This window comes from Falco punctatus (assembly GCF_963210335.1).
Source record: "Falco punctatus genome assembly, chromosome: 10".
In the NCBI taxonomy this organism is placed as follows: Eukaryota; Metazoa; Chordata; class Aves; order Falconiformes; family Falconidae; genus Falco; species Falco punctatus.
Genome location: NC_137590.1, coordinates 10,302,470 through 10,328,721, shown reverse-complemented (window position 1 = coordinate 10,328,721; position 26,252 = coordinate 10,302,470). Strand labels below are relative to the sequence as shown.

Genomic DNA, 26,252 nt, shown 5'->3' with positions numbered 1-26,252 from the left:
GGACTAAAAGTCAAGTCATCAGCTTGGGCTATTCTAGCGTACTTCATTGAAATACACTGCCGTAACAGATTTCTCGGCCACTTGTACTTCAGGAAAACAAGTACTAATTCTCCTCACACTACCTCCTAGCCAATAAAACAGATATATCAAATGCTCAACTGTGTCACTGTGTGAGTAAGAATCTCTAATCTCATTCATTCAAGTTGCTTCCCACTAACTGAAAGCAATATCTGAATGACATAAACAAGCAAATCTGGCTTGTTTCATAGTGAAGAAAAAATGCAATGTGGTGAAAAGTGTTTATGGCTTTTATTAGATATCTGTATCTCTACAGCACTTGCCAGTCACAAGCGTGAGCAGCAAACCTGCTGGTTTAGGTATTTTGTGAAAGTATAACAAGGAGTCAGTCCCTGCTCTGTGGACTATTTACCGGGAGTATAGGACGATGGACAGCAGATGGGACAAAGGCAAACCGGGCAGAATAAGGAAAAATGGACAAACAGAAGCCCTCAAACAGTTTTGTAGGTTTTGCAGATTGTAAAGCAAATATATTTTCTTTTGTTTTAAGAAAATATATTTTCTTCTGCTTTAGGAAAAAAATGAAATTGACTATAGTATCTATTAAACAAGGAGAATTGTGCACACTCTTAAAGCAGTTTCCTACTCCAGCTTGGAAAGGAAGCCTTTTAGGACAGCCTTTTCAAAGAGGGTTTTTTTTGAAAAAGTGAGCCGTGACATTATAGCTCCCTTGAAGACAGGACTCGACCTTTTATTACTGAGATAAAAAACCAAGTGAGAGGGTAGCTTCTGAAAACCATGGTACAAAATAGCCAGAGAAGGATCTCTCCTATAGTATTTTTTTAGAGCAGGAGTATTTGTTCATTTGCAGATTAAAGAATAAACACCAACCTGAACTTTTGGTGAAGATAATCTGCCTCTTTTCCCCAGAACTGGAGTTGATACAATCCTTTCCATTCTTAGCCTTCGATGGACCTGGACAATCTATGAAAGAAAAAATATCAAATCATGAATCTGCTTCATGACTCAGAAGGCTACACGTAAGTTGTAGCTGTGGCATTACCTTCAGTGGTGTCTTGCTGAGAAGCTGATTCTGCTGACTTACATTTCTTCGATTTCTGAAACAACACAAACAGAAATCTGGTAACGTATTGAAAGGATATAAAATTCCCAACTTATATTTGATAGACACACAATTTCATTTAGTACATTTTCATGTCTCACACAGTGGAATTCTTCCTTCCGTAATATTGATCCACGCTTCAGTATTATTTTGATGTGGAAAAATACCAACCTTGGGAACACTGGAGCTACTCTGAAGAAAATCACGCAGGTTAAAACTAAACTGCCTGGATACAGTATTTTGGTTTGTATACTTTGCAGGGTGTGTGTGTGTTATCATCATTAAGATAATCTATAATACTGCACCTACGTGGCAGGACAGTAAACTGCACGACATGAAACAGGATACAGTTAACTAATCAATAAAGACATTTTTCAATAAAAAATTAAGAATAATATCGCATCTCATACCCACTTAATTTTATTTACTTAATCCCTGCTGGGTAACTTTCGAGAACTGGGCCCTTTGTTGTAGGATTGCTGAGGACGATGTAAACAGTTAATCAACATTTTTTAAAGCATATGTGGACCAGATTTTCCAAGTTAATTTATGTTTTTCCAGATTAAGAAACACAAAAAACCCCCAAACAACAGCAATAAGAATCCCATTACTGGCTTTGATTATATAAATGCCAAGCTGAAAAAGATGTATTAAAACAGTCATTGGTGTTACTATCACAAAAGATGACTCTGTATACATTCAGAGTGGTGTATGTATTCCAGGAAAGCAACGCAAGCTCGAAGAAAACAAATATATTTATATATGTTATAAAAATTAAAGAGAACCCATGCTGTCAAGCGCGTGATTAACGCTCGAGGAAAAAAATGCTGTCCCGCATGTTGCTGCACAGCTTAGCCAGGAGGTGGCGGCAGAGGGCTACTATTCCAAAGCAATGCTGCCCTAGTGTCCTCCCTGAGACCAAACACCTCTGCAGGGTGCTTCCACCTTGGTTACTATAGGTGGATTTACAAAGGAAAGTTACTTGCCCGTATCTGGCCTCTGAATTATGAGATTCTGTAAATATATGTATGCATATTAGTATACATAACAAATATTTGTTATACGTATTTCATTACGGGCACATACGACATAGTTGAGCTTGAATAGTTTTTTACATTAGCGCTAGCTGAATCTTCCTTATGTTTTGTCTCATGGGTATGAAGAAAAGGAGTTTGTGCCTCCTGCTCCAAATACAGGAGGTCCACTTGGACTGCTTCTAGCTGAAGAAGGAACTAAGGGACAGGTCTGAACAGCAGTGCCAACAGACCCCAGACTAGAAACTCTCTTCTGATGCTGGGACTGGAGCTCAGGGATCTCAGACTGGAGCAAATGGTGCCAGTGACAGCAGAGAAGACTGGTTCTAGCTGCAAGAAGATCAGCTTGATGCAGCAAGGCAAGGCAGTATTGCAAAAAACCATCATAACCTGAGGATGAAATGGATGCTTGCTGAGACATTTGCAAATACTGCACCTGCCTGTAATCTAAATCCACTAAACAAACAAACAATATTTGCATATTCACCCAAGCCACATAGAGGCCAAAGACCAAAGCATCACTTCCTTTTGCCTGCCACCACGAGCAACTGCTGGCACCGTAAAGAGACAGAGCTGCCCAGCATGCTTAGGTACTTCTTTGTTGTGCAGAAGCTGGGGACAGCACCAGCATTCAATTATTCAAAATTATTTGAACCAAAGCTATAGGTTCTTTGTTAGGGCCACCTTCCTAATGAAAATTGAGTGCAATCAACCACTGCTTTTGGGGCTGATTACTCATCTACTGAGAATCGCAATATTCTATCATCTAATTATCTGTAAAATTCTTTCAAACATTTAATTACAAAGCACTAGAAAAATAAAATGAAGAAACCCAAACAAAACACACCTAAAGAGACAGCATGGGATTTACAGCATTGCTCTGAAGTCAGAAGCCACAGGACACTACGTGCAGAGGCTATGAACAGAGAGGAAAGAGAGCAACAGGATTCCTACGGGTAACCATCCTTTCGCTGTACTGCTCAGGCCAATGATGCTGTACTGGTGCAGGTGAATGAAGACCTTATGATAAGTAATCAAAGTAATCATAAGCTCACTGGTAAAGTAAAAAAGCATTTGTTTCAAAACAATCTACAAAAACGTTTGTATGCCATCTAATCCTACAGGCAGACAATATCAAGTGCAGCAACAGGGGTGAGATGATCAACCTCCATCGAAAGTCTCAGTTGCTGCAAGTGTCCGACAACGATGATTCATGCTCTTTGAGTGTCAGCTAAATCTGTCTGTGCTCTGGACTGAGTCAACAGTAAAGCTTTTGCTTGCTTTGTCATCCTCAATAATAGCAATGCCAATTCAGAAAAAAACCAGCAATGCTGAAAAAAGTGCCATATGCAGAACTGCAATTTGACTGTACAGTACTGCAGAGCAACTACTACTCACAGAGCAGCAGTACACAGTACTGTGACGACTGCAATGATTTACTTCCATGGCACTTTGCCTGGCCAGATAAAAAATAATAAAATATGTGACCTCAACAGTATGGTGGGAATTAGCATCACCAGTAATCACTCAGGGCTGTAAGAAGCACACAACGTAACAAAATTTCCAAACAGCAGTCTTACACCAATACCGTGTTTCTGACAGTGGCCAGAGTTCACTTGGGAGATCAAAAGAATAATAACCTGCCATCAGGAACTACCATGTGAAATACAGGGAAGGTTTTGCTCGTTACTGGAATTAACTAACAAAAGTTCTTTGTTTCAAGAAAAACCTCAAGTATTGCTGGCACACTGTCCATTTTACCCACAGGATTGAATTCTGTGACTTCCAGAGGACTACGCACTTCCTGCTAGTCAAAAGAAAGTTTCAGTACATACAACTTCAATATGCTATTAGCAAAAATATGCACACAATCTCATCACTTTTAGAAGCAGCACTGAAATACAGCACAGCTTACTGAGTAAATCCTTCTGTCTGCATAAAGACTAGCAGAGAAAGCTATGCAATCTAAGAGTATGTTGCATTACAGACAAGAATTCTTTCAGTTTTGTTTTAAACAATGTATAAAAATACTACCTTTTCTAATTTACTTTTAAGTCTTCTATCCTCCATCCTTTTCTTCAATACTTCCACATCTTCTTTATTACCATTAAGGACAATCACATCTTCCTCTTGAAAGGGAACACCACACTTCAAGGAAAAAGAATAAAAATAAAAGGGAAAGAACTAGTATTGTTTTCAAAATCTTTATGCTGGCAAACCTTTGTTAGAATTAATACTGTGTTTAAGCTCTCCAACCCTTCCCCTTGCCACTGCATCTTTGTCAATAGTTCCTTCTCTTTCAGTCTAATACACCTTCTCTTAAAACATCAAAGGGAAAGTCTCAGTAGATTTTACCACAAAGCAAAATAATACTGATTGACAGCATCCCTCCTCACAAAAAGAACACTCATCTTACTAGTGAATCACGAACTTTTGATAACCACATTTAAAAGCAGCTTGCATATCAATCTGCCCAGTAAATTCTAAACAAATTTCAGAAAGACACAAGTATTTTGATCTTCAAAGCCCTATTCCATGCAATAGGGCTATGGAAATTGCATCTTTATTTCACTATCAGTCCCTTATAAAACTCTTAACTAATTCTTTATTTGCTTTAAAGAAAAGGCCCCATTCTGTATTTTCTATTCATGAGTTCCTTGTTTGACTGGCATAAAATGCAGTGACTAGATTAAACAAAGTAGTCCTAACTGGAATCTACTCAATTTTCAGAACCCCATAGCTAAACCCCAAAACACTACAATACTTTCTGATTGTTTGTAGTTATGAATGCATTTGATTAACATCTAAGCGTTATGCTGCTCTAGAATTTGTCTTTCAACTTAATAATACAAGAAACAACAGCTGATAGAAGCAGTTCTTTTACACTGTCTAGGAACACCAAAGGTGTTACTCTTCCACGTGTAGACCAGACAGTACCATGGAATTTTTCTTCCCAACAGCTAGACATGAAAACCTGTTTTGTTTGAATTATTATTAATATTTTTTATTTTTTTAATGACTATGGGGATAAAAATGGGTCATAAAAGCATCACTATTATGCATTAACCCAGCCTTGCCATCTCACTGTCCTTCATCTGATTTATTAAATACTACCAAGTTACAAAGTATGTTTATAAATTAATCTGGATAATGCATGTAATGTGCTTCATGTAATTCCACATTTGTTTTCTGGTTGAAGACACAGATGTTTCACTGTGCACATTTTCAATCATTTGAAGAAGCCAGTGCATTGACCATGATGTTTTCTTTTGCAAGATCTCAATTTCCTTTTTTGTTATTTTGTTAAATCCAGAAGCTTTCTGTTAATCTGCAAGATTAGTTTATAATCCTGCCTCTGTCATTACTCCTCAGTTTTCTAAACAAAGGTTTAGAAAGGTTACTCATTTATTTGCAGTAGGAATTAAAGAAATGAAAGGACATACGGACAGTACTTTGACTACAGTCAGTTCAAGTGATGGACACAGTTTTAAAAAAATGAATCTGAATACAAGTGGTCAGAGAGACTATGAAGGAGAAGTAAGGGTTATAGAGATGCATATTAAGTAAGTTAGGCAGAATAATAAGTTACACACAAGAAACGGGTGAGTAGCCCAAATTTTCCCATTGCTACTCAACGAGCTAGCGTTAGAAATACCAGTTGGTATGATCTCTGACACCTGCAAGTCAGAATTCTAGAAAACCAAGACAGACTATCAGCCTTCATACCGAGGTAGGAGCAACTGGCAGCTGTCTTGATTCTAAAGAAGCCCCACACGTTCATTTCTAGTGGGGTGTTTTCCGAGTACAGCATGAAAGGCCAGCACCCTTCTACAGGCTAGCGATTTAAAAAAGTAATTTCTGCAATAATCTTTGAAAACACATTCTATTAAGCATCCAAAAATAAGTGGACATTTCCTCCAAGTAGAAGTTTATGTCAAATGACTTTAATTTCAATAAATGTTGCATTTTGAAAAAGCAAGCAAATCCAGGTTCCCATCTGGAAAACACAGGTGGAACTGTTCTAAAATGAGAAGTATTTAAAAGAAACACAGAAATAAAGACAGCATCATCTTTCCATTCACTGAAACAGAAAATTTTTTGCCGTGACAACAGCCAGATTACATTAGAGACCACACCATTCCAAACATACTTCAAGTACAGCAAGTTACAGGCACAGCACCAACTGCACCTCCCCAGGTTCCACTAACTCCTGTAGGTATGAGTTGTTGTTGCATCATACATAAGCATCAAACATTTTTTAACTGTCAGTACTGTTGGATGCAAAGCTTTAATTCTTATTTTTTAAAAAGCTCGATATTCCTTCATGCAAAAAAGGGAAAAGAATTATCTTAACATTTTGAAATGCTGAGATAAAAAGCAGAAAGGAACTTCCGTTTTGCAAATTCAGAAAGATTATTCCTCCAGATTAAGGTTTTCTGGGGCAGATGTTTATTTTATGATATCACAGGGTCTCTCTTGCTTTACCTCGTTTATATTGGGACTTTAAATATCTATGAAGGTACTTCCCATAGTTCCTTAATGTCTTTGCAGCACGTTGAATAGAAGAAATTCCTAAATGAGACTGAACTTGAAAACTATTTTGAAACAGACAAAAGCATTAGAATAGCAGCTTGCAGATCTGAATGCAAAATGCAATCCGTAATTAAAGAGGAGTGGGACGTCAACTGAAGGAGATGCTGGACAAGCTGCGTGATTTTTGTCTAAAAGCCCTTTCAGAGCCCAATTACAAAAGCGTGTTCAAAACTTTGTATCTAAATGGCTTAATATGCTTGCATTAAGGAATTATATAAAGGGTATGATAAAAGTCTTACAAATTTACGTGCCCTACATATGCCATGTGTATACACATACATACACACACAAAAATCAATTTCACAAAAATCCAAAACAAATCCAAAGACTTAAAATGATAAAACTGTAAAGGTGTTATGACCTGTAAAAGACATGCTAGCTTAGGCATAAATATAATCATTTCAACTTAAACTAGTAAAAGAAATTGCAAAATTACTTTTTCAAATAATAAAGACAACCTAAATTTCACGACATTTTAATACAGTAGGATAGTTTCTTAGAGAACAGAATACAAGTTTTTTGCAGTAATAATAAAATCTTAGTTTAAGATGATTTCCTGAATTCTGAAGTTTACAGTTTCTTCTTAAGTTTCAGCTACGTAAGACAATGGTTATGCCTTATTTTCTTGCTGTAAGTTACTTTTGACAGTGATTAATTTTTTTTTTATTGGTACAGTATCTAAGATACAGTTTCATCCATGACTACATTCAGTCTTAATATAAACCAAATAAACAACAGGCAAATATATTTTCATATCTAAATGTTTACATCAATGTACAGCTTAACGTCTTGTAAAAAACCTGAAACCTCTTTCTCAAAGTATAAACAGTAAGTTAACTCCTGCAGTCCTATATATGACTATTACTAGGAAATGTATAAAAACACAAATACTTTTCTAAACCAGTTCCCACCAGATTATGGAACCTGCATGACCACAACCTGACTGTCCCTCTAAACAGGGTGGGATTTAGAAAGAGGATTGAACATCATATTCAACCAAGGACCATACCACTGTCCATTCACCAGCCACGCAAGCTCCTGTATTAAGATTACTGTCTCTTGTAACAGTTAATTGAAACGTGTTTTAAGATATACTCTTCCAGAGGTTTAATCATTAAAAGTTCAGTAGCATAAGATTTGATGAACACGATTTTTGACATTGCCACCCTACTCAGACACACAATGAGTGGGTCAAAGAGAAAATGACAACTTGGGAAAGAGGAAAAAGTCTCCTACATACTAATACACAGAATGTGAAGTTTCACTCAGAAGTTGTAGCACCTACTACAAAAATACTATCCAAGCAGAAGCCTCTATTCCAGAGCTTCCCTTAAAGCCAATGATAATTTTGCACCTGCCATACCTGCAGCTGTGCCCTAATTTACTTTGAAGTTTTCTTTCTGATCAACATGTTACTTTTATTTGAACGCGTCCAAAACACACCAGCCTTCTTACGCATTTCTAGAACCCCAAAGCTTCCTAATTGCAGTAAACTTAAGCTGCCAACTTTTTACTTACTAAACACCCCGAGAACCTTTATAGAAGTACTAACACAGTAAACACTCAGTTGCATAAGGAGATACTTAATTTATTGTCTTCTAAGCTTCCAGGTACTAGAAATGACGAGAGGCAATTCTTTACTACACTTAATTTGCTGCAAATTGGAAAGTTTCAGCAGGCAAACAGTTAAGAACTGGGGGAGGAGGGGGAGGAGGGGGAGGAGGAGAGGGTTGGTTTCCTTTCCAGTTCTCACCATCCAGCATGCTCCGTTAGCAGTGCAGAGGTTAAAGCCTCTGAGGTAAAGCAATACTATTTATAATCATCAGCAATGTACTCTACATATTTGAAAGTCTGATTTCAGCCCTTTAAAGGCTGTCTCGAAAGAGCAGCACCAGAATTTGGAGAAGGGCAAGTTTGCTCTCAGTGCTGTGAAACAGAGGACATTTCCGAAGCCAAACAGCATTACTGCAGAATAAATATGCTAAGCAGTGCGGGAAGCCAGATGAAGTCTTAAATGAAAACATGCACGTTAATGTTTAAGCCCTTTCCCTTACGTGAGATCTCCACACAAGCGACAGAAGGAAGAACGCTGTCTGAACGCTGCTGAAGGACAATGGGACTCCCCATTTATTTTTATTATGCTGCCGTCTCCTGGCTAATTTTGTACAAGGTAAGACTGAATAAATCAGATTGTAGGACTTCAGATCTTTGCTTTTCCTTGATTAAAACACAACCCAGTTTTTGTAAAGTGACAAATACTTTCACTTCGAAAGACCATTTCAATTAAAAAAATACTCAAAACGGCAAAAAGGTTAATTTTTTTGTTTGTTTTACTTTGTCATCAATGTACAGTAGGATGGAGGTCATTACTGTTGTTTATATTATAAAAATCACAATACTTATGACTATTTGTTATGTTCTGTTGCGAACAACTTTACCTTTTTACAGCCCTGTAACTTGAGGGTTTAAATAGCTTTCACAGTATTTGTTTTAAATTACTACGAGGTCAAACACACAAGGAAAAAAACTAACAGGAAAACAGGAAAAATAACAAAGATGAACAGTTAAACCTCTGTAAATCTGTTGAATATGTATCAGTAAATGCCAATGCAGTATTTTAAAGAATGATTTAATTTTTTTAAAGCCAGTATTAATTGGGTTTGAAAAAGACATTTTTTCTTTATTGGATGCGTGTTACAGCACAGAAGCAGACTCCGCATACGTACCCAGGCTTAAGCAAAAAAGCCAAGCAAAGTAAAAAGTGCCAATTTTAATGTTAAGTTTTTAAAGGACTACATTAGTATTCACTTGTTTATACAATGTCTACACTAATGCCTGCACAAGCACCCTTCAGACAAAGAACAGACATAAAAAGATTTGGAAATCAGGAGTCAATACCTTTTAACCATTTTATTAGAAGATGAAGTAATCCCAAGGAATTTGTTTCACTGCCTTATGAAGCCATACAAACTAAATTAAATCTAAACTTTAATATTAAGCAAAGACAGAGTACAGACAAAACAGAATACTTACAGGTGCAATGTTGCAGCCCCAAATACCACGGCAGGAAGGAGCAGTGAACTGTAAAATGATTTGTCCTACAAAATGCACAGCAAAGTATATAGCTAATGGAGTCCTGATGAACTGAGATGATATTTCACAGGCTCATTTTCAGGCATAAACATAATTCCACTTGCCTCTAGAGTTTACATTTTCAATTAAGATGGAGGAGTTTAGGCTTACAACAACAATTTTGTGGGAAGCAATATCCACAAAAGCAGCCACAAAGGTGCTTGAAATCCATACAAACAGGTTGGTTTTTGAAGAACATCAAACACTACTCTCAACACTTCTAAAGACAACTTCATCCTCTAGATTTAGAAAATGTATCCATAACATAGAAAATCTTGAGCTTTAGAGAGACATTCTGATAACAACAAATACCTATAATGGCACTCTTGCATAATAAAACTAAAAGGCAAGATAAGTCACAGATTGAGTTACGCTGGGACAGTGCATCTTCTCAGCAGTATGGCATCTTGCTCTTGAAGGGCAGGAGGAAATACAGTAGCATAGTCCTTGACAGCAGACAACGGCATAGGGGATAGAGGATTCTTCCAAGTGGCAAATTTCATAGACAGTGGGCCTAGTAGCTGCAATTCTAGCTCTAAATCTGGTAAAACACTAACAGAAAGCCAATGCTTTCATGCTGTAATATACCCTCAGGCAGAAAGATGTTCTCACAGGCAAGATTTCATCATTTAGTCACTCCCCAGAAACACATTAACGCTGGAGAAGGAATTGTTTCTTCTTACCTGATAATGGGGTGTTTGTGTACTTTTACACTGCCATATAAAATATAGTTTCTATATGCCACGCAGTTCAATAGGAAAAAATCCATAGTAAACACTTCACAACCTGAAACATCCCTGGAAGCTGTTATTTGAAGGGCAACAAGCACTTAAGTGTATGAAAGAAACAGGTTCCCCAGGGAACTATCCTTTGCAACCTGTCCACAAAGATGTATTTAAGGAAAAAAACTGACCAGGTGCACTCATTCTGTACAGATGTTTTATATTCTAAGCAGGTATAAAGTCTAATTATTTCTATAGCTGCCCAGTGTCTTCAGTGTAATTCTTATGTCCAGAACAAACCTTGCCTGTGACATACCATAGAGATCTCATCACATTCCCTAATTCAGAGCAACCTCAATCTCTTCCTTTAATTACTCATTCACAACAAAACAGTTTTTCTGACTCCAGGTCCACAAAGATCAGTGCTTCCCTAACAGACACTCCTCTCCAACCTGTGCTATTGGGTCCGTAACAGGCTTTATGCAAATCTGTTCTCAGCTCTGGCAGTCAGCTGGCAGAAGGCTACAGCACTGACGTATTTCTGAAAATCCTGGCTTTCACCTTTCAGTGGTCTTCCCTTTCTCCTCCTTTCTGCACAATATTGGAAGGTTGACATGGATTTAATTTGCTCAAGTTTTTCGTTCAAATGGATGAGAGACTCACATCAAGTTTGTTTACCCAGTAAATGTATCCCTTAGGAGCTGTAAAGAAAAAGTATGTTCCGGGACCCGATTTCCTGATGTTTTCCTTTGGCCTGTGCATTCAATGCAGACCGAAGAGCACTGCTGACAGAACATACAAGCAAAATGGATGAAACCTCCACCTAACATAAAGCTCCACTTTCTGCAATGCTAAGTGGAAAAGAGGTATTCTTCCAACATGAAATCCACTGCATACCAGTAAGGACAACAAGGTAAATACATTATTTCCCAACAGCCTAATAAGATTTTAAAATTGTGGTAATATAGAATATCCATTCTCTTGGTTCAAATGCTGTATTCTTAATGCTTTTTAAATTCTATGCTTCATTTCTACTTTAATGTCTTCTTTATTTTCAAGCTTCTAAGACAGATGTATACTGAATTTTCATTTAAAAAAGTATTTTCCACTTCTTTCTAATGAAAACTTAGAGCCTTCTAACCACAACAGCATTCCCATAAAGAAACTTATCTTTATAAAAATTTGCTTGTTCTCTGTTCCTATGTAAAACCAAATATGTTATGCTGACAGCTGTGAACCGTGGAATATTTACAGGTGAAATACAAATTTTATTAAAAACAAATTAATAAGAGAAAAATAATTCTATTTAAAATTTTAAAAATATTTATTTAACTATTAGGCTTAATGGCAGTTGATAGGCCATTCCCTCACCCCTGGTATTTTCTCTAGAAGTTCTATACCAAATGCTTCAAGGATAAAGACTTCACATAATTGCTGTGGGATTCGGGAGTGCTGCACTCTTCTTCTTCCGAGTTTTCAACAAGGTATACATAGGAAAAAAAATCTCAATGGGAAAACTATGCCAATACTGATATAAATTACGTAGTTCTCTCTGAATGCTAATATAGGCGGTAGTGTACTTCTCTCAGGACATGCACATATGCTAAAAACAATAAATGAGTGTTGTCTACATGTTCTGTTCTCCAAAGCACTAACACAGAGATGTCAGAGAAAAACAGTCTCTCAAAGATACAGAAACATTTGCTGACTTTATAAGCATAAAACCTGGTGTATTTCATGGCTTACATTTCAGTCTCTTCCTTTTGTTTCTTTAATAAATTTCCTGCTAATTTACTGAATTCTGGTTCTCTAGCAGAACTTAAGGTTTCCCAGGCCTTAAAGAATCTCACCAGCAACTGTCCCTTAGCACACAGTGCTCACAGCCCTTCCCTATTCTAAAGCTAACCCCCAATCAGCCTGTGGCACTGGACTCACCTACTGGCATGCATTGCCTTCAAGTAGAAAAGCATCTATCCGATGGGCTAGGACCCCCTTGCTCAAGTAATGAAGTGTACAAAGCCATTTTTGGTTCTTTGGATCATTTTTTTTTTATCCTAGAAAGACTGTTTCATAGCTCTGCATGTACCATTTCCAGTGGCTGAGTACTCTGCAGCATGAGCATGCGCACACACAGAGTTCCTCCTGGTAACTGGAGAGTAATCTCAACATGTATAAATGCATCACTAACATGTCAACTATTAAAAAAAAAAAGTTCAAAAGGTTCTCTCCCTCTCTTTCTCTCACTTTTCCTTTCAGATAATTTGAATGCTTCATTAAGCTATGATGAGAAGACAGTATCTGGAAAATAAAAGATGAACCCACTTGATGCATCAAAATCAGGATTTTTAGCGTGCATTGCTGTCTGTACGTTCATCTGTACTTTCATCTACCTAAAGGATATGCTTTCTGAAGAGCCAAATGAACAGAAGTTTAATGCAAATAAAGCAGAATGTGGGTTTTACCCGGATGAACTTTGTTCAGCTATTTTTATGGGGAAAACAGCTGCCTTTAAAATCGGAAACTTTTGTCAGAATACCTACCAACCTGAAACACTCAGCTGTGTTCAGACTTCATGCAACTGCTCCATGGTTTTGAAGACTCTGCATTTTATCACAAGACCACTGTCAGATGAAGAAGGAAATTTCTCACTGGCATACATTATCACAATTCACAAGGAGCTGGAAATGTTTGTAAAGCTACTAAGAGCTATTTATATGCCTCAGAATATTTACTGCATACATGTTGATGAAAAATCACCAAAAGATTATAGAGCTGCTGTACAAAAGATCATTAATTGCTTTGAAAATATTTTTATTTCCTCAAAAAGAGAAAATGTTGTTTATGCAGGATTTTCAAGATTACAAGCTGACATTAATTGCATGAGAGATCTAGTTCATTCCAAAATTCAGTGGAATTACGTTATTAATCTATGTGGTCAAGATTATCCCATTAAAACTAACAAAGACATTATACAATACATCAAAAGTAAATGGAATGGTAAAAATATGACTCCTGGGGTAGTCCAGCCACTTCATATGAAACACAGGACACAAGTGAGTTACAAAGAATATGTACATTCTGGAATATCATACGTGTATCCAACAAAGAATATAAAAGCTAAACCTCCATATAATCTGACAATATATTTTGGTAGTGCCTATTACATACTCACTAAGGAATTTGTAGAGTTTGCATTGACTGATGCACGTGCGAAAGAGTTGCTTGAATGGTCAAGAGACACGTACAGTCCGGATGAACACTACTGGGTCACACTGAATCGTTTAAATGGTAAGATGTATGTTATTTCTGCTATGAATAATCCCTGGACCAACAGCATTGTAAGGTCTCCAACAGAGAAAGCTAGCAAAGCTCTAGTTCTGAGCTTAACACCACCACTTAACTGCACTGCATTGCATAAGTATGGTCATTTCTTCAGCCTTGATGCTGCCCTTTCAGAAAGTCACATTTCCTGATGGCTGAGAAACAAAGTTTGACACCAGAGAACTACTTTCTATAGTGCAGACCATTAGCTACAAGGCTAGAAAAATATTGCTTAAAAGAAGTAAATATTTTTGCTGCATGAAGCTCATGCTCTCAAGGAATAAAAAAAGCAACAAAACTGAGAATGATGTCTATTCTTATGATGTAAACATCTGTAAATAAATACTTAATGTGGCTACATTTAAAAAGTAAGTAAGTGGTAAGCAGAAAGGTGTCTTATCAGAACTTTATGTTTTTAAAGATGCTCCAGGGGCAACACCCAATGCAGACTGGGAAGGAAACATAAGAGCCATTAAATGGAAAGATCAAGAAGGAACCACACACAAAGGCTGTAAAGGTAACATGAATTTTGATCATGAACTCAAATTTGATTCACTGACTAGCAATAATTCCAAATTACATATGATGCTTTTAACTAGCTATTAACTGTGTCTCAGTGGTCATATATATTTTATTTTGAAAGTATCAAATAAAACAGCAAGCCACCCTACTAAATTACTCCTGGGTATCCAACCTAAATAGCTTCTGATATATTATTGCAAAGACAGTCACAGTATCCATACACTGACAACTGTTCTTTCAACCTCCAACTACCAATGCATGAACTTTACTGATCAGTTTTCAGTGAAGAGGAGGGGTTTACTTGACATGCATGTTTGCCACCAACATTGGGTTAAACCTCTTCAATTTGAACTATCATAAAAGAGGAGAATAGTGCTGACCACATGGAAAGCCTGCAAAAAAAATTTGAGTATGTAACAGCATAAACTCAGCACAGTGAAGTACTGCATGATTAAACGAGTATCTCAAACAGAAGCAGATCAGAACTTCAGCGTGCCCAACTACAAGACACAATATTAAGCAGAACACTGTGTCAGTGAAGCAGCTAGAGGCAATGTCTATCCATTTGTGTAAAATACAAACCCAAACCCTTGCCTTGATGTTTAAAATTTAGCATTATCCTCCAGATACATTTCCGTGATGCTCTATGTGAAATCAAAAGATAACTTTTGTTAGTAACGCTACAGAACGAATCTAATTTTTTTTCAATTAGATTCAACTGTTCAACCTTCTGCTGCTTTCAGATCCTTCCATTTGTCTTTGCAGGTCATTACATCAGAGACATTTGTGTCTATGGACTAGGGGATTTGCAGTGGATTATTGAGTCACCTCATTTGTTTGCCAACAAATTTGAGCCTGCAACATACCCACTTGTTATGGACTGCCTAGAGAGACGCTACAGGCTTAAAGTACTGCACCAGGCAGAAGTCCCGATCGAAGATGACTGGCGCTTTCAGGAAGAGAACTACTTCAACATGAAGCTGAATGTTTGAGCTTAACTAACATGTAAACAAATGTTCAAAATACTGACAGAAACAGGTAACATTTTTAGCCATAGACTTCACTCTGTGTATTACAGCATGAGGGTAAGCACAATACTGTACTACCAGACTGCCAGTGAAATAAACAGGTTTTATTTGTTACAGTAAGGTAAAGAGCAACAACTGCTAATGGGTTAATTCTCAGAGAAAGTGACATGTCTAGATCTGTAACTTAGTGAAGACAAGGGGGAAGTTCATAATCCTTTAAGTGACTTGATTAACCGGAAAAATATATATTCCTCATGTCTGCAGCCAAGAAAAGGATTAACTGGTATGAAAATAATGAAATGGAAGCAATGACTAAACAAAAGATAAAATATGAAGAGCACAAATTAAAGTCATGTCTACTGTATGTCTTACAAAGTAGATTATTTTGAATAATTAAGTTCATGCTAAAGTTTCAGAGCTTGTAGATAAGCAAGTGACAACCAGTTTCAGACACAGGCTATTTCACTGGGGTTTTGTTATTGTTTGTTTGGTTTGGTTTTCTTCTTCATGGCCAGCTGCATCTCTAATTTCATTGTGTAGCATGGCAACATCACTCTTGCCCTACTCAGGATTTGCTCCTAATGAAAAGTGTGTGTGCGCCAGTAACAGTAGTAGAGATTCTGCAATGCACGTTTACCTTCAAGTCCCTGTTTCTGAGTCTCTGCAGGAGTTTTGAGCAAGGAGACATGGGGAATTTGAAGCCAGGAAACAAAGGAAAACTGAGCAAAAAGCCATGTTCCAATCCCAGTGTACCTGCCCGAGGGAAACAAAACTTTCCTGAACCTTGCAACAGTCTGCAGCAACTGGAGATAAAACCTAACAGCAACCAGGACAAGCATCTCATTTCCCAAACACTGCAGACCAAATGCAGTACTTGCTGGTCTACAGTAAGGAAGGGGCTTTCAACACACAACACAGGCAAAACCAGGGAACAGTAATAAAAAAAAAATAATGATCCAGCCCTTTTCCAGGCAAGAGCTGCTCTTTAGTCTTCAGGACTCTTAATCATTTCACTTGTGCAACCAAAAAAGATTGAGAGACTATAAGGAAACAGAGAGGATGTAGGTGGTGGTCTTTCATACAACGTGACAACTCTTCCATGGGATTAAAGGTCTTGCAAGGCCATCTCTGCACCTTGTTTCCAAAGGTGTTTAGTTAGGTGCTACTGACAGAAAGAGACTAGGAGAAACCTGAATTGTAGGAAGTAATTTCAAACTGTTCATCCTCCTTTAGAAGTATTTTGGCAAGAATGCAGATGGAAATTTCATTCCAGTAAATCCAAATAAACTCCCAATTATTTTGCATAAACTCTGATAGGAACTAATAAGATATATCTTGTCACTTGTAAGCTCATTTGATTAGAACATACAGATTATAAATAACTGTCTAGGAGCAATTTAGATGAAGCTTCAATATACATCCAAAATATCACTCAGTTTTTACAAGAAAACTGACTTACAGATTAAACATTTTTCTGAAAAATCAAATGAATCAACAAATGACCCAACAACAGAACATGAGAGTTTCTTACTACAAACTTACTTCCAGGTTCCTGGAACTGTACTGCTCATTTTCCCACATGAGTTTCTTGGAAACATTTCTTTCAAATGATCTTTAACCTAAAGGATGACCAGCTGGTCCCTATTTATTTACAAAAACTTACAAACTCAACCCAAAGGTCTGTACTCAGTTTCACATATAATCAGGGACTGATTTTGTGGCTAAATATTGCTAGGGGTGCTTTTTTATGGAGGGAAGTAAAAAAAACCCAACCATATAGCATGTTCACACTGAGCTTTTTGAGAGTCCCTCTGAAAACCATTACTGAAGCTAATGGGTCTCTGGCATGTATTAATCATAGCAATATTCATAATTAATTTTTCTCCAAACCACACCCAATGCACTGTAGGGCACTACCAGCACTTATTCACGCCATGTTGTCTTCTAAAGTGTGAATGGAACATTCCTTGTTATGGTCATTGCAGCAAATCCAGTACATAGCTTTCACCTTCTACCACCATCACACAGAACAATTGTTGTGTATCACTTCTGAACTGAGTTAAAAGGAAAAATTCAATAGCACGGTGCTGCATAGCATGTGCTTGTTTCGCAGAAACTGAACCAGACAAAGGGAAAATAAATCTGCACAAAAAGCCCTCTTAAAATACAATTTAGGTATGATTTTACCCATGTCAACAGAGGAAAGTCACTGGAGCATGATCCTCCTTCCTTAAAGGATTTCGTATTTTAAACAAGACTTCACATAAATACACCCCCCAGGAAAATCATAATTAAACCACCCCATTCTCAATCATTAAGAAACAGTATTCTATTAATTATGCTGAGTGACCATGACCACATTATGTTCTTGATTTTACTTCTAACAACAGTAAAAAATTAAATAACAAAGCTGTGAAATCTGAAAGCATTTAAACATACATAATAAGCATCCATTAAGTTTTGTACACATTATCATGTTGTGAACAGATCAATCATAACTTTTAGATATAAGCAATTGATGTTACTAACCTTTGGTGACTGTTGATCTAAGAGCATACAGTGCCAAAGTGACCCTGTTCAAGGGAACATGACGCCCTATAACGTACTACACACATATCTAACAGACTTACGTGTAATCTCTGTTTCAAAAAGCCTGAGGCACATAGTCAATAGCTCTATATCTAAGTTAAACATTTGGTTAAGTGTTTTTATATGGCACAGACTTTAATAGTTAGGATATTATTTCAAGTATGTATTAAAAGTCTGTTGACTCTGAAAACAATGCCAAAATAAATTTTAAAGCGATACAAGAAATTAAATTTTAAAGAAGTAATCTTGTCCTTAACTTCCACAGTAACTCCCAGAAGGACTTCCACCATAGATTCAACAACTACCACCCTGTTTCCAAACTACCTCTAGCATACTATTACACCATAGTAACGTCTTAAGACAGGAGAGTCAACATGAAAAAATGGTAATGGTATATTTTTCAAACCCCTGCAAAAGTGAGGTTAAATAGATGTATACACTGCTAGGTAGTTCTTTTATTCCATCATTTCTAAAAGCATAATTTTTGGCAAATAGCAGGCTTCCAAACAAGCAGGCACCAAAGATCGTCCATGCAAGGGCCACAAAGCCAGTTAGAACAGAAGTTCCAAAATATTAATAATTTTGGGCCCACTGAAATCTACAGACCAACACAGATCAGCACTAATTTATAACCTTCACGATCCCATCAAATACAAAAACAGTTATTAGAAAATCTTGCTTGTTCTTTTAAATTTTAGTAGTCTGTTAACAATAGGTGACAACATTCAAAAGTGCAAATTTTAAACTGACAATTTCCATGTCACATAGAATTCTTCCAGAAGAACAGGAAGCAGAAGGCAGCAGAAAGCTCTTCATCTTCAGGCTTCTGCTACAGAATACACATCACCAAACTCCATTATCTGGAAGCAAAGTCGTTCCTTTTCCTGCTGACTGAAGGTCCTATCCTGCACATTTTAGCATGTGACTTAGTACTGATAGTTTAAATTTTCTCTTCTTACTGTATAAATCCTCAAAAATCTGGCTCAAACAAAAGACACTTCTGTGTAAAAAGGTATTACAAGTTTTATTTGTATTCATAAATTGCTCTGTTTTAGACAAAGCTCTTTTTCAACTCTTTTCAGTCTAAATATTTAGAAGCTTCAAAATTTGTCCCAAGCACTTCATCTAACAAGCTTGCTCTCCAACGTAAATCACCACTAAAAAAATTCTCATTGCTCTTCAAAAAAAAAAAAAATCTTTGGCCAGGAAGTTTTATATTTTGGCAAGACAGTTCAAAGCATTGACCATTCAGGCAAAAAGAAACAATCCCTCTCTCAACACTGCTGCAGTGGCCTGTTTGCCTTAAGAGTTTTCACAGTTTAATGGTGTTTTTTAACTTCAGTAGCAGCATACTGAAGGCTTCAAGATGTGAAGCAAGGAAAAACAACTTACTTTCAAGGAAGGGAAGTCACTTAGAAAAATGCCTCACACGTTAATCAGTTACCTTAATAAAGTCCTTCAATCCATGACAGTTTCCTCTCACATGCTTGTGCCTTCCCCTAGCACCACTAGTCCTTTTAACGATACCAGTAAAAGCAGACAAATACATGAATTTAATATTGTCAGTTCTTCAAGTAAAGTTTCTATTAAGGCAAAATATGTTTTTTTGAAAGAGAACTCTGATAGAAAGTCTGCTTCATCCTCCCTGTACCTACACTCCATAAAGCCTTTCAAATCTAGTACTACAGCAAGTACTGTCAAGATAAACCAAGGCATGCAGAGATCTTCATCTTGGTGTTTTCCATTTCCTTGAATTAGACAAAACTTGCATATGTATTCAATTTTTTTCCTAAGCATTTATTTCATGACCTGCATATCACTGGGAAAACAGATTGCTCTATTTCTTGCATGAGCTGCAACAGAAAAAAAACTGAAAAGAAAACTGAGCAGTGAGACAACTGTCTGTTGGGCTTCCCACAAAGTGGTAAACATCCCCACGAGCCAAGCCAGAAGGTCTGGAAGGAAGCAACCCTCTGCTCTGGAGCACAGGAAAGCAACTTCCTACAGTTTCATGAAACACAATATTCTGTGATATGCCTCTTGTAGCATGTAAATATATGTATATTATCTAGTTCAAAGTATATGAGCCTGATGGTGAGGACTGCAGAACTGTTGTTTGGGCTGCTGGATACCTGTATTCTCTGGCGAATGTTTTTGCTGCATCATTACAGCATCTGTTTGTCAAAGTCCTTTGGGAAACCGTTGCTGTTTACAATTTAGCAGACTATCAAGACTGCTCTGTAAGCTCACAGGTGAAATTAATACACAAAAATAGCTTGTTTTGAAAGAGCTTTCTTGAATTTCACAGTAGCAAGGAAGAGAACTGCCACACAGTTCCCAGATTTACACTTTTCCAATTTACATCCATGCTGTAAACCTCATCCCCTGGGATGAAGTGAAAACACAGATTCGCTAGCTGAAAAGAGAGATTGAATACACAGCATAAACAAGCAAATACAGAATTATTCTTTTTGAACTACTCTCATCATGTCAGTTTCCAAAGTCACATAACAACACCTCCCACACATAGACCGCACACATAGAAGTGGCAGGGACACGCAGGGCTGGGCACACACTAGCAGACAGAGGGTGGCAAGGCCATGAAAAAAACCCAAACATGCTCCACATGGATCTCATAGGTTGGATTTTGGTTCAAAAAATGTATTGTAATTCTTAAAATACAGCAGTTAGCATCAGTAGAAACCTATGTATGGCAATCTACAACACTCTGTACTTACAATTTTTTGTGTTTTAAAAGAGCATGCGTCAGAAGAGTATTATATTTATTAATAAAAAATTAATAAAAAAGTTCTAATCCTAGCATATGTACAACACTTCCTTTTTTTTTTTTTCTTCTTCTTCATTAGCTCTAGCTCATTCTACTATATGTCCCATTGCTGCACAAAGATACAATGTGCTGGGGGAATGCTGCTAATTAGCACTTCAGATATAAAAAAAACTGCTAGCTACCAGAAAGCGTGGCAACCAGTTCCCCATGACCCTATTTAGAAGGGTTCTTGTCCCCTTCTTGATTCTGAATACAGAACAAGAACATTACTGGTATGTATCCAAAAATCTAAAAAAAAAATCACTCTTCAACCATAATCAATGGAAATGTGGACTAAACCATGTTCCTTCAGTTGGTTATCATTGCCTTTGTGCACCAAAATCAAATAATGAAAAGATGACTAGATTATATTATATCCACTGCATTGTTTCTAGAAGCATCCTTCTGAATATTGTGAAGAATTCACATGTATGTGAAAACAGTTGCATGCAAATATGAGGCTATGCTAAATAATGATTATTAAAATAAATCCATGCAGGATTCATTTAGTTATAAAAAACTGATCATCAGACTGGCCAAGCCATGGACAAAACATCTAATTCCTGCATTTAATAATTAAGTTACATTCATCCATCAACAAAAATTCAGATGCAAACAAAAAAACCTCATGAAAAATAAACTAGTATCTGCAAACAGGAAAGCAAAGCTGCTAGGACTAAACCAGTGTTCTATAGAACAAAAGCAGCACTGAGTGCAGCAACATGAGACTAAACCTAACAATATTCCACGTCACCTGCAACAACTTACTGAGAAACCTTTTCCTTCACAGGTCTGGTTTAACACAAGTATACTGTATGTTTTATCCAGTATCAGGGTGTCTGGTGAAAGATAACCCTGCCTAAATGTAGCAACTATCACCACAAATCTCACTGATAATAAAAAGAGTGATAGGAAAAAAAAAGGGAGTATTTGCAACTTTCATCTTTTCCCCTAGTTACAAAGAAACCTATATAATAAGATCAAACCAGCACTGTAAAAGGAAGTGGCATCAATATTTTCTACAGTAATTCATGTAATTGCCGAAAATTCTATGAAGAGTTGCCCTTCCCCCCCAAAAAAAGACAACAGCAAATGTCCTTTAAAAATACAGGGGTCAGATCGTAACCTGAAAACGTAATCAGTTTAAACACAGAGTAGACACTGATAAAACAACACCACATGCATTTAGGTAAAAAAACACCAACCAAACCAAATATCCAAAACCTCAAACAAAACAAATCACCCTTTTTGAAACTGAAATTATAACCAAATACTGGAAAAAATGAATTTATGTAGTAGTTGAAAAATCAAACTGTCTCTGAGAACAAAAATATCATTTTTACAACTACTTCGAGACACATTTTTTATTAAAAAAAGGCCACAGAGAATTACTTCAGGCCATCATAGAACAGAACTCTTATAAGTTCAATTTCAATTTGCATATTTAGATAAAAGAAACCCCACTTTACAATAGTGGATGTGAATGCACTTGTTTATATATATACACACACATGTATGGACCCATATCTATATATCCATCTGCGGAGGTCATATGTGACTCCACTACTACTAAGCTGAAGAAAAACTCACCTTGTGACAAACTTCTGATTTAATTTCTTTGAGAGCACGTTCAGAGAATACACAACCACAGTTTCTCAGGAAGCAAAACCTTCAAAGAAAAGACATACAATCGTTTTTAAGAAACCCTGTGCCTAAGAGGTATGTGCAGTGCTGATTTAACACAGAAACAATACTGCAATGGGCTAGGATGCTGCTGCTAACTTTCTCTTTACTTTGATTAGCTGCAAGAATTTGTATCAGCACCTTTAAGTAGGCACTTATTAATTTGCACAATATAAGAACTGAATGAAAAACATTGGGCACATTAAACCGCAACACATATTTTGTTATTTCATTCTTGGTATAATTTAGCATAGGTTTATGACAACCTCTCAAGAGGATCTTTGCAAAACAGATGCTCTAGAGGTGTGTTTGTACATTTGCTATAGGTTGGCACACATTTCTCTGGAACCATCACCACACTCTGTTTTACTACAAAGTTACACTATTTGAATAGTTCCATCTTCCACCAGGTTTATTGGCTTCATTTACTCTGACTCAAGCTCTCCAGCAAAGCTGTAACAAGCGACACTAGCCAGGGATCTTCCCCCACACGGAAGATCCTACCAGACTATGCGAAGCAATTATGCACATGGTTCATGTGATCTCCCTTTCCTGAGAGCTACTGTTGTTAATCCTTTCCTCTCGATCACTCTCAACTGAATTAAAAAATGCTCAGGTAGCTCTGGTAAAAATGGGTGTACTTTTCAGGCAGGTTCCCTCTTTAATTCCACCTCAATCTCCCAGCTAATCACTGTCTGGAGGAAGAAATACTTTGCAACTATCAAGCTGTGAATGCACCCTCTTCTCAGTCATCAGACTTAAGAGGCAAAGAAAAAGAAATTGCCAAACATGCCCAAACCAGGATGCCAGGAAACATCCTTCCTTAGACCAATCAAAACCAGATTAGATTAGACATACATTTCATCTCCACTCTGATCCTAGCACAGGGAGAGGTAGAATTGCTTGATGTGACACAAAGGGAGGTCTCATCCAAACTCCCTTTGCTTGCCCATACCAACCTCCCATGGTTTAGCTCCCAAACACCTTTTAGCCACTTCTTGTCTGCAAACATTGCCATCTACTTATTATACATATAAACTCACTTAGGAAAGGGTTAACATTTTATCTTTCCTCTTGAATACAAAATGGACATTTAACTGTCTCCTGAAAGAAAGGCAAATACTCCCAGCAAAGGCTTGCGTAAGTACATGATTTGCAACATAATTCAAATGTTTTTACCTACTTTATACTTGGTTTGGCACAGTACTTGCTTCTAAAAACAAAATTCAGAAACTTAAATACTGACCTATGTCTTCCATTCATTTCCAATCCCACCACAGGGCATATAAAGCGTGCAGACTGGATGTCATCATATTTGTCACCTTTTATACTCTCTTTATCACCACTCCAAGCTGGATTATCTGCAAGGTTTAGTTCTGTTACATTCTGAAAAATAAAAGTGCAAGCCGTAAGACGGTTACTAATGATTTTTGAGCCACAATAACATTCTCTAAGATTTTTTTCATCATGGTTCGCTATTTCTAACACTTCTAGTATATAGCAAGAACACCAGCAAATGGAGGTTTTGTAGCATGTTTTAATTTTCATGTTAATTTTTAACTATTTAATATTAGACACAATCTGTTTACCTTAATGCTCTTGATGTGTGATGCAGCTTCCATAGGAGTCTTATCAGCTGACTTCTCCAACAAAAATTCAATGATGGCATCTTTATTATACAACCTATAACACAAAATTTTAGTAATCATATTTGATTCTCATAACAGCTTTTTATTTAAAGATTAGTAGCCTTTAATATAGTGGTCTATATGGAAGCATTCATACCTGCCTAGCTCACAGGCTACAATTGGCCGACATAACTTCTCTTGACTCAGAGCACAGTAGTACCACCTTGCCACTAATTCAGCATTTTTGTCAACCTGAAAGGGAAAAAAAAGAAGATACTCATGGGTTTAAAACAGCTTTTATATTTGCAAATTACTCAAACATAAAGTCAAGCAATATCTGAACCATTAATCAAATCCCCAGCTGTCTTACCAAATCTACTTTCTACACTCAAAGGTAACCTTCAACAAAAAATTTTAGTGAAATACATTATTAGTTCTGAGGGTCTGCCTCTATCTATTAAACATGTTTCTGCATCATGGGACTTAGGACCTGTTTTCCTAAATCTGAGTTTTCTCATTTTTTGCCATTTCCACCTGTCCCATTCCCTCTTTATTCGTTTCTGCTCTTCACATGTTTTCCACTACCTTCGTCTCTTTAGCTCTGCATCTCACCCCTGCTTGGGTCAACTACCATTTCCACTCCCTGTAAGGAGCAAAATAACAAGAAAAGCAAACCTGGGGATGTCAGGATGCTACCTGAACCTCCAGACTAAAAGCATGAAATTTTATAACAGATTAGGCCATTAAAAAAAAAAAGGCTGAAGTTCACAGCTACTCTTATAATCAGGTGTGAGAAGGAAATGGATTTTATTTACTTGTTTCACATCAGCAAGTGTAATTTGCCAGTCTTCTGCCACTTGCTGTGAGGTTTCACCCAATCACGATCCACCTATCCACACATGCGATACCCCTGTATACCCGTTATCCTAAAACACGCTAAGGGAGCCCAAGAACATTCAGGATGTCAGCAGATGAAACGCAGAAATGACCCAATAGCTTGGTCACGCTATTAAATGATCTACAAAAAGCGTTGCCAGACACCGTTTCCCCAGGCGAAGGAGGCCCCTAACCCCCGTGCGTCCAGCAGAATGGCCGATGTCCAAAAAGCCCTCCAGAGGGCACAGATCCCCACTGCAGCTGTCACCAGCGCCACAGACACAGTCGCCCTGCGGCAGCACCCGCGGGCCGGCCCAGCGCCGTACAAAGGGCGCTGCCCCCCGCGCTGCCCGCACCGGGAGGGCCGTGCCCGCTGCCAGGCGCTGCGGGCCGGGCAGGCCCAACCAGGCCTCCGCGGGGCCTCCCTCCCTGCCCAGGCCCACAAAGCCGGCCCGGCAGACCCCGGCCGCTCCCGCCGCCCCCTCCAACCTTCTCCACTTTGCGGGGCCCCTTGACCAGCTCGTGTCGCTTGGGGATGGTGCCGCCATCGCATCCCATCTCGCTGCCGCCGCGCCACACTTCCGGGTCCGCTCCTCCCCACCGGCCGCGCACTTCCGAGGGCGAGAAGTACTTCCGGTGCGCCCCGGGAGCGTCATGGCTGCCCCACAGCAACCAGCCTGCGGGGGGCGGGGCTTCCAGCGCGCGGGCGGGACGGGCGAGTCCACCGGGCCGGTGCCGCGGGGAGCGCGGGCTGCGCCACCGCGCGCAAGGGGGCTTGCAGCGCCCCCTCCCGGCCCCGCCTCGCCAGAGCAGGCGTTCCCCGCTTTGTGTGGGGAGACCCCCACCCCGGGACACCCGCTCGAGGGGATTTGCGGCCAGAGGAGGGGTCCCCGAGTTGGGCCGGGCTGGCGGGGGCGCCCCCGCTGAGGAGAAAGGGGCCGCCCGCCCTTCTCGCCCGTGGGGTCCCCAGCCGCGGGCGGCTGAGGCGGGAGGGGGCCGGTGCGGGCGGTAGCGAGCGTAGTGTAGAACGTAGAAAGGCAATGTGAAACGCGGTTACTGCATTTGAATGTGCAAACAAAAATATTTACAAATGTCGAAGGCTTGAATAACTGTATAAAAAATGGCGGCTGCCAAGCGAAGATGAAACCGTGGGGCA

General features: G+C 38.3%; 2 protein-coding genes and 1 long non-coding RNA gene across 6 annotated transcripts in view; 1 reads left to right on the top strand and 2 right to left on the bottom strand.

Moving 5' to 3' along the window:
- Positions 1–25,741, bottom strand: part of RTF2 (replication termination factor 2) — a 28,817-nt gene extending 3,076 nt beyond the window's left edge. Inside the window, exons 1-8 of one of the 2 annotated variants that reach the window (XM_080405461.1) lie at positions 25,586–25,741; positions 24,378–24,472; positions 24,182–24,275; positions 23,839–23,978; positions 22,500–22,578; positions 4,210–4,323; positions 1,082–1,136; positions 910–1,002 (exon numbers count right to left, since the gene is read on the bottom strand). In XM_080405461.1, the coding sequence (XP_080261587.1) occupies positions 910–1,002; positions 1,082–1,136; positions 4,210–4,323; positions 22,500–22,578; positions 23,839–23,978; positions 24,182–24,275; positions 24,378–24,472; positions 25,586–25,654 (739 nt within the window). In that variant the 5' untranslated portion in view covers positions 25,655–25,741. The remainder of the gene's footprint in view (positions 1–909; positions 1,003–1,081; positions 1,137–4,209; positions 4,324–22,499; positions 22,579–23,838; positions 23,979–24,181; positions 24,276–24,377; positions 24,473–25,585) is intronic. The other variant, XM_080405462.1, reaches the window with a different exon arrangement.
- Positions 4,330–16,445, top strand: LOC308070844 (beta-1,3-galactosyl-O-glycosyl-glycoprotein beta-1,6-N-acetylglucosaminyltransferase 7-like). 3 transcript variants are annotated; one of them, XM_080405450.1, is made up of 4 exons: positions 4,330–8,938; positions 11,394–13,910; positions 14,365–14,460; positions 15,231–16,445. In XM_080405450.1, exons 2-4 carry the CDS (start codon positions 12,935–12,937, stop codon positions 15,455–15,457), a joined length of 1,299 nt encoding a protein of 432 aa, XP_080261576.1. In that variant the 5' UTR covers positions 4,330–8,938; positions 11,394–12,934; the 3' UTR covers positions 15,458–16,445. The 3 variants fall into 3 exon arrangements, with proteins under 3 accessions (XP_080261576.1, XP_080261575.1, XP_080261574.1); XM_080405449.1 differs by having other exon boundaries at positions 11,321–13,910; XM_080405448.1 differs by having other exon boundaries at positions 4,330–11,535; positions 12,879–13,910.
- On the bottom strand, positions 15,964–22,493 carry LOC308070847. The gene is made up of 2 exons (XR_013930882.1): positions 18,023–22,493; positions 15,964–16,246 (listed from the first exon to the last, which is right to left on the bottom strand). It is a non-coding gene; the product is annotated as an uncharacterized lncRNA (long non-coding RNA).
- Positions 25,742–26,252: the final 511 nt, after the last annotated feature.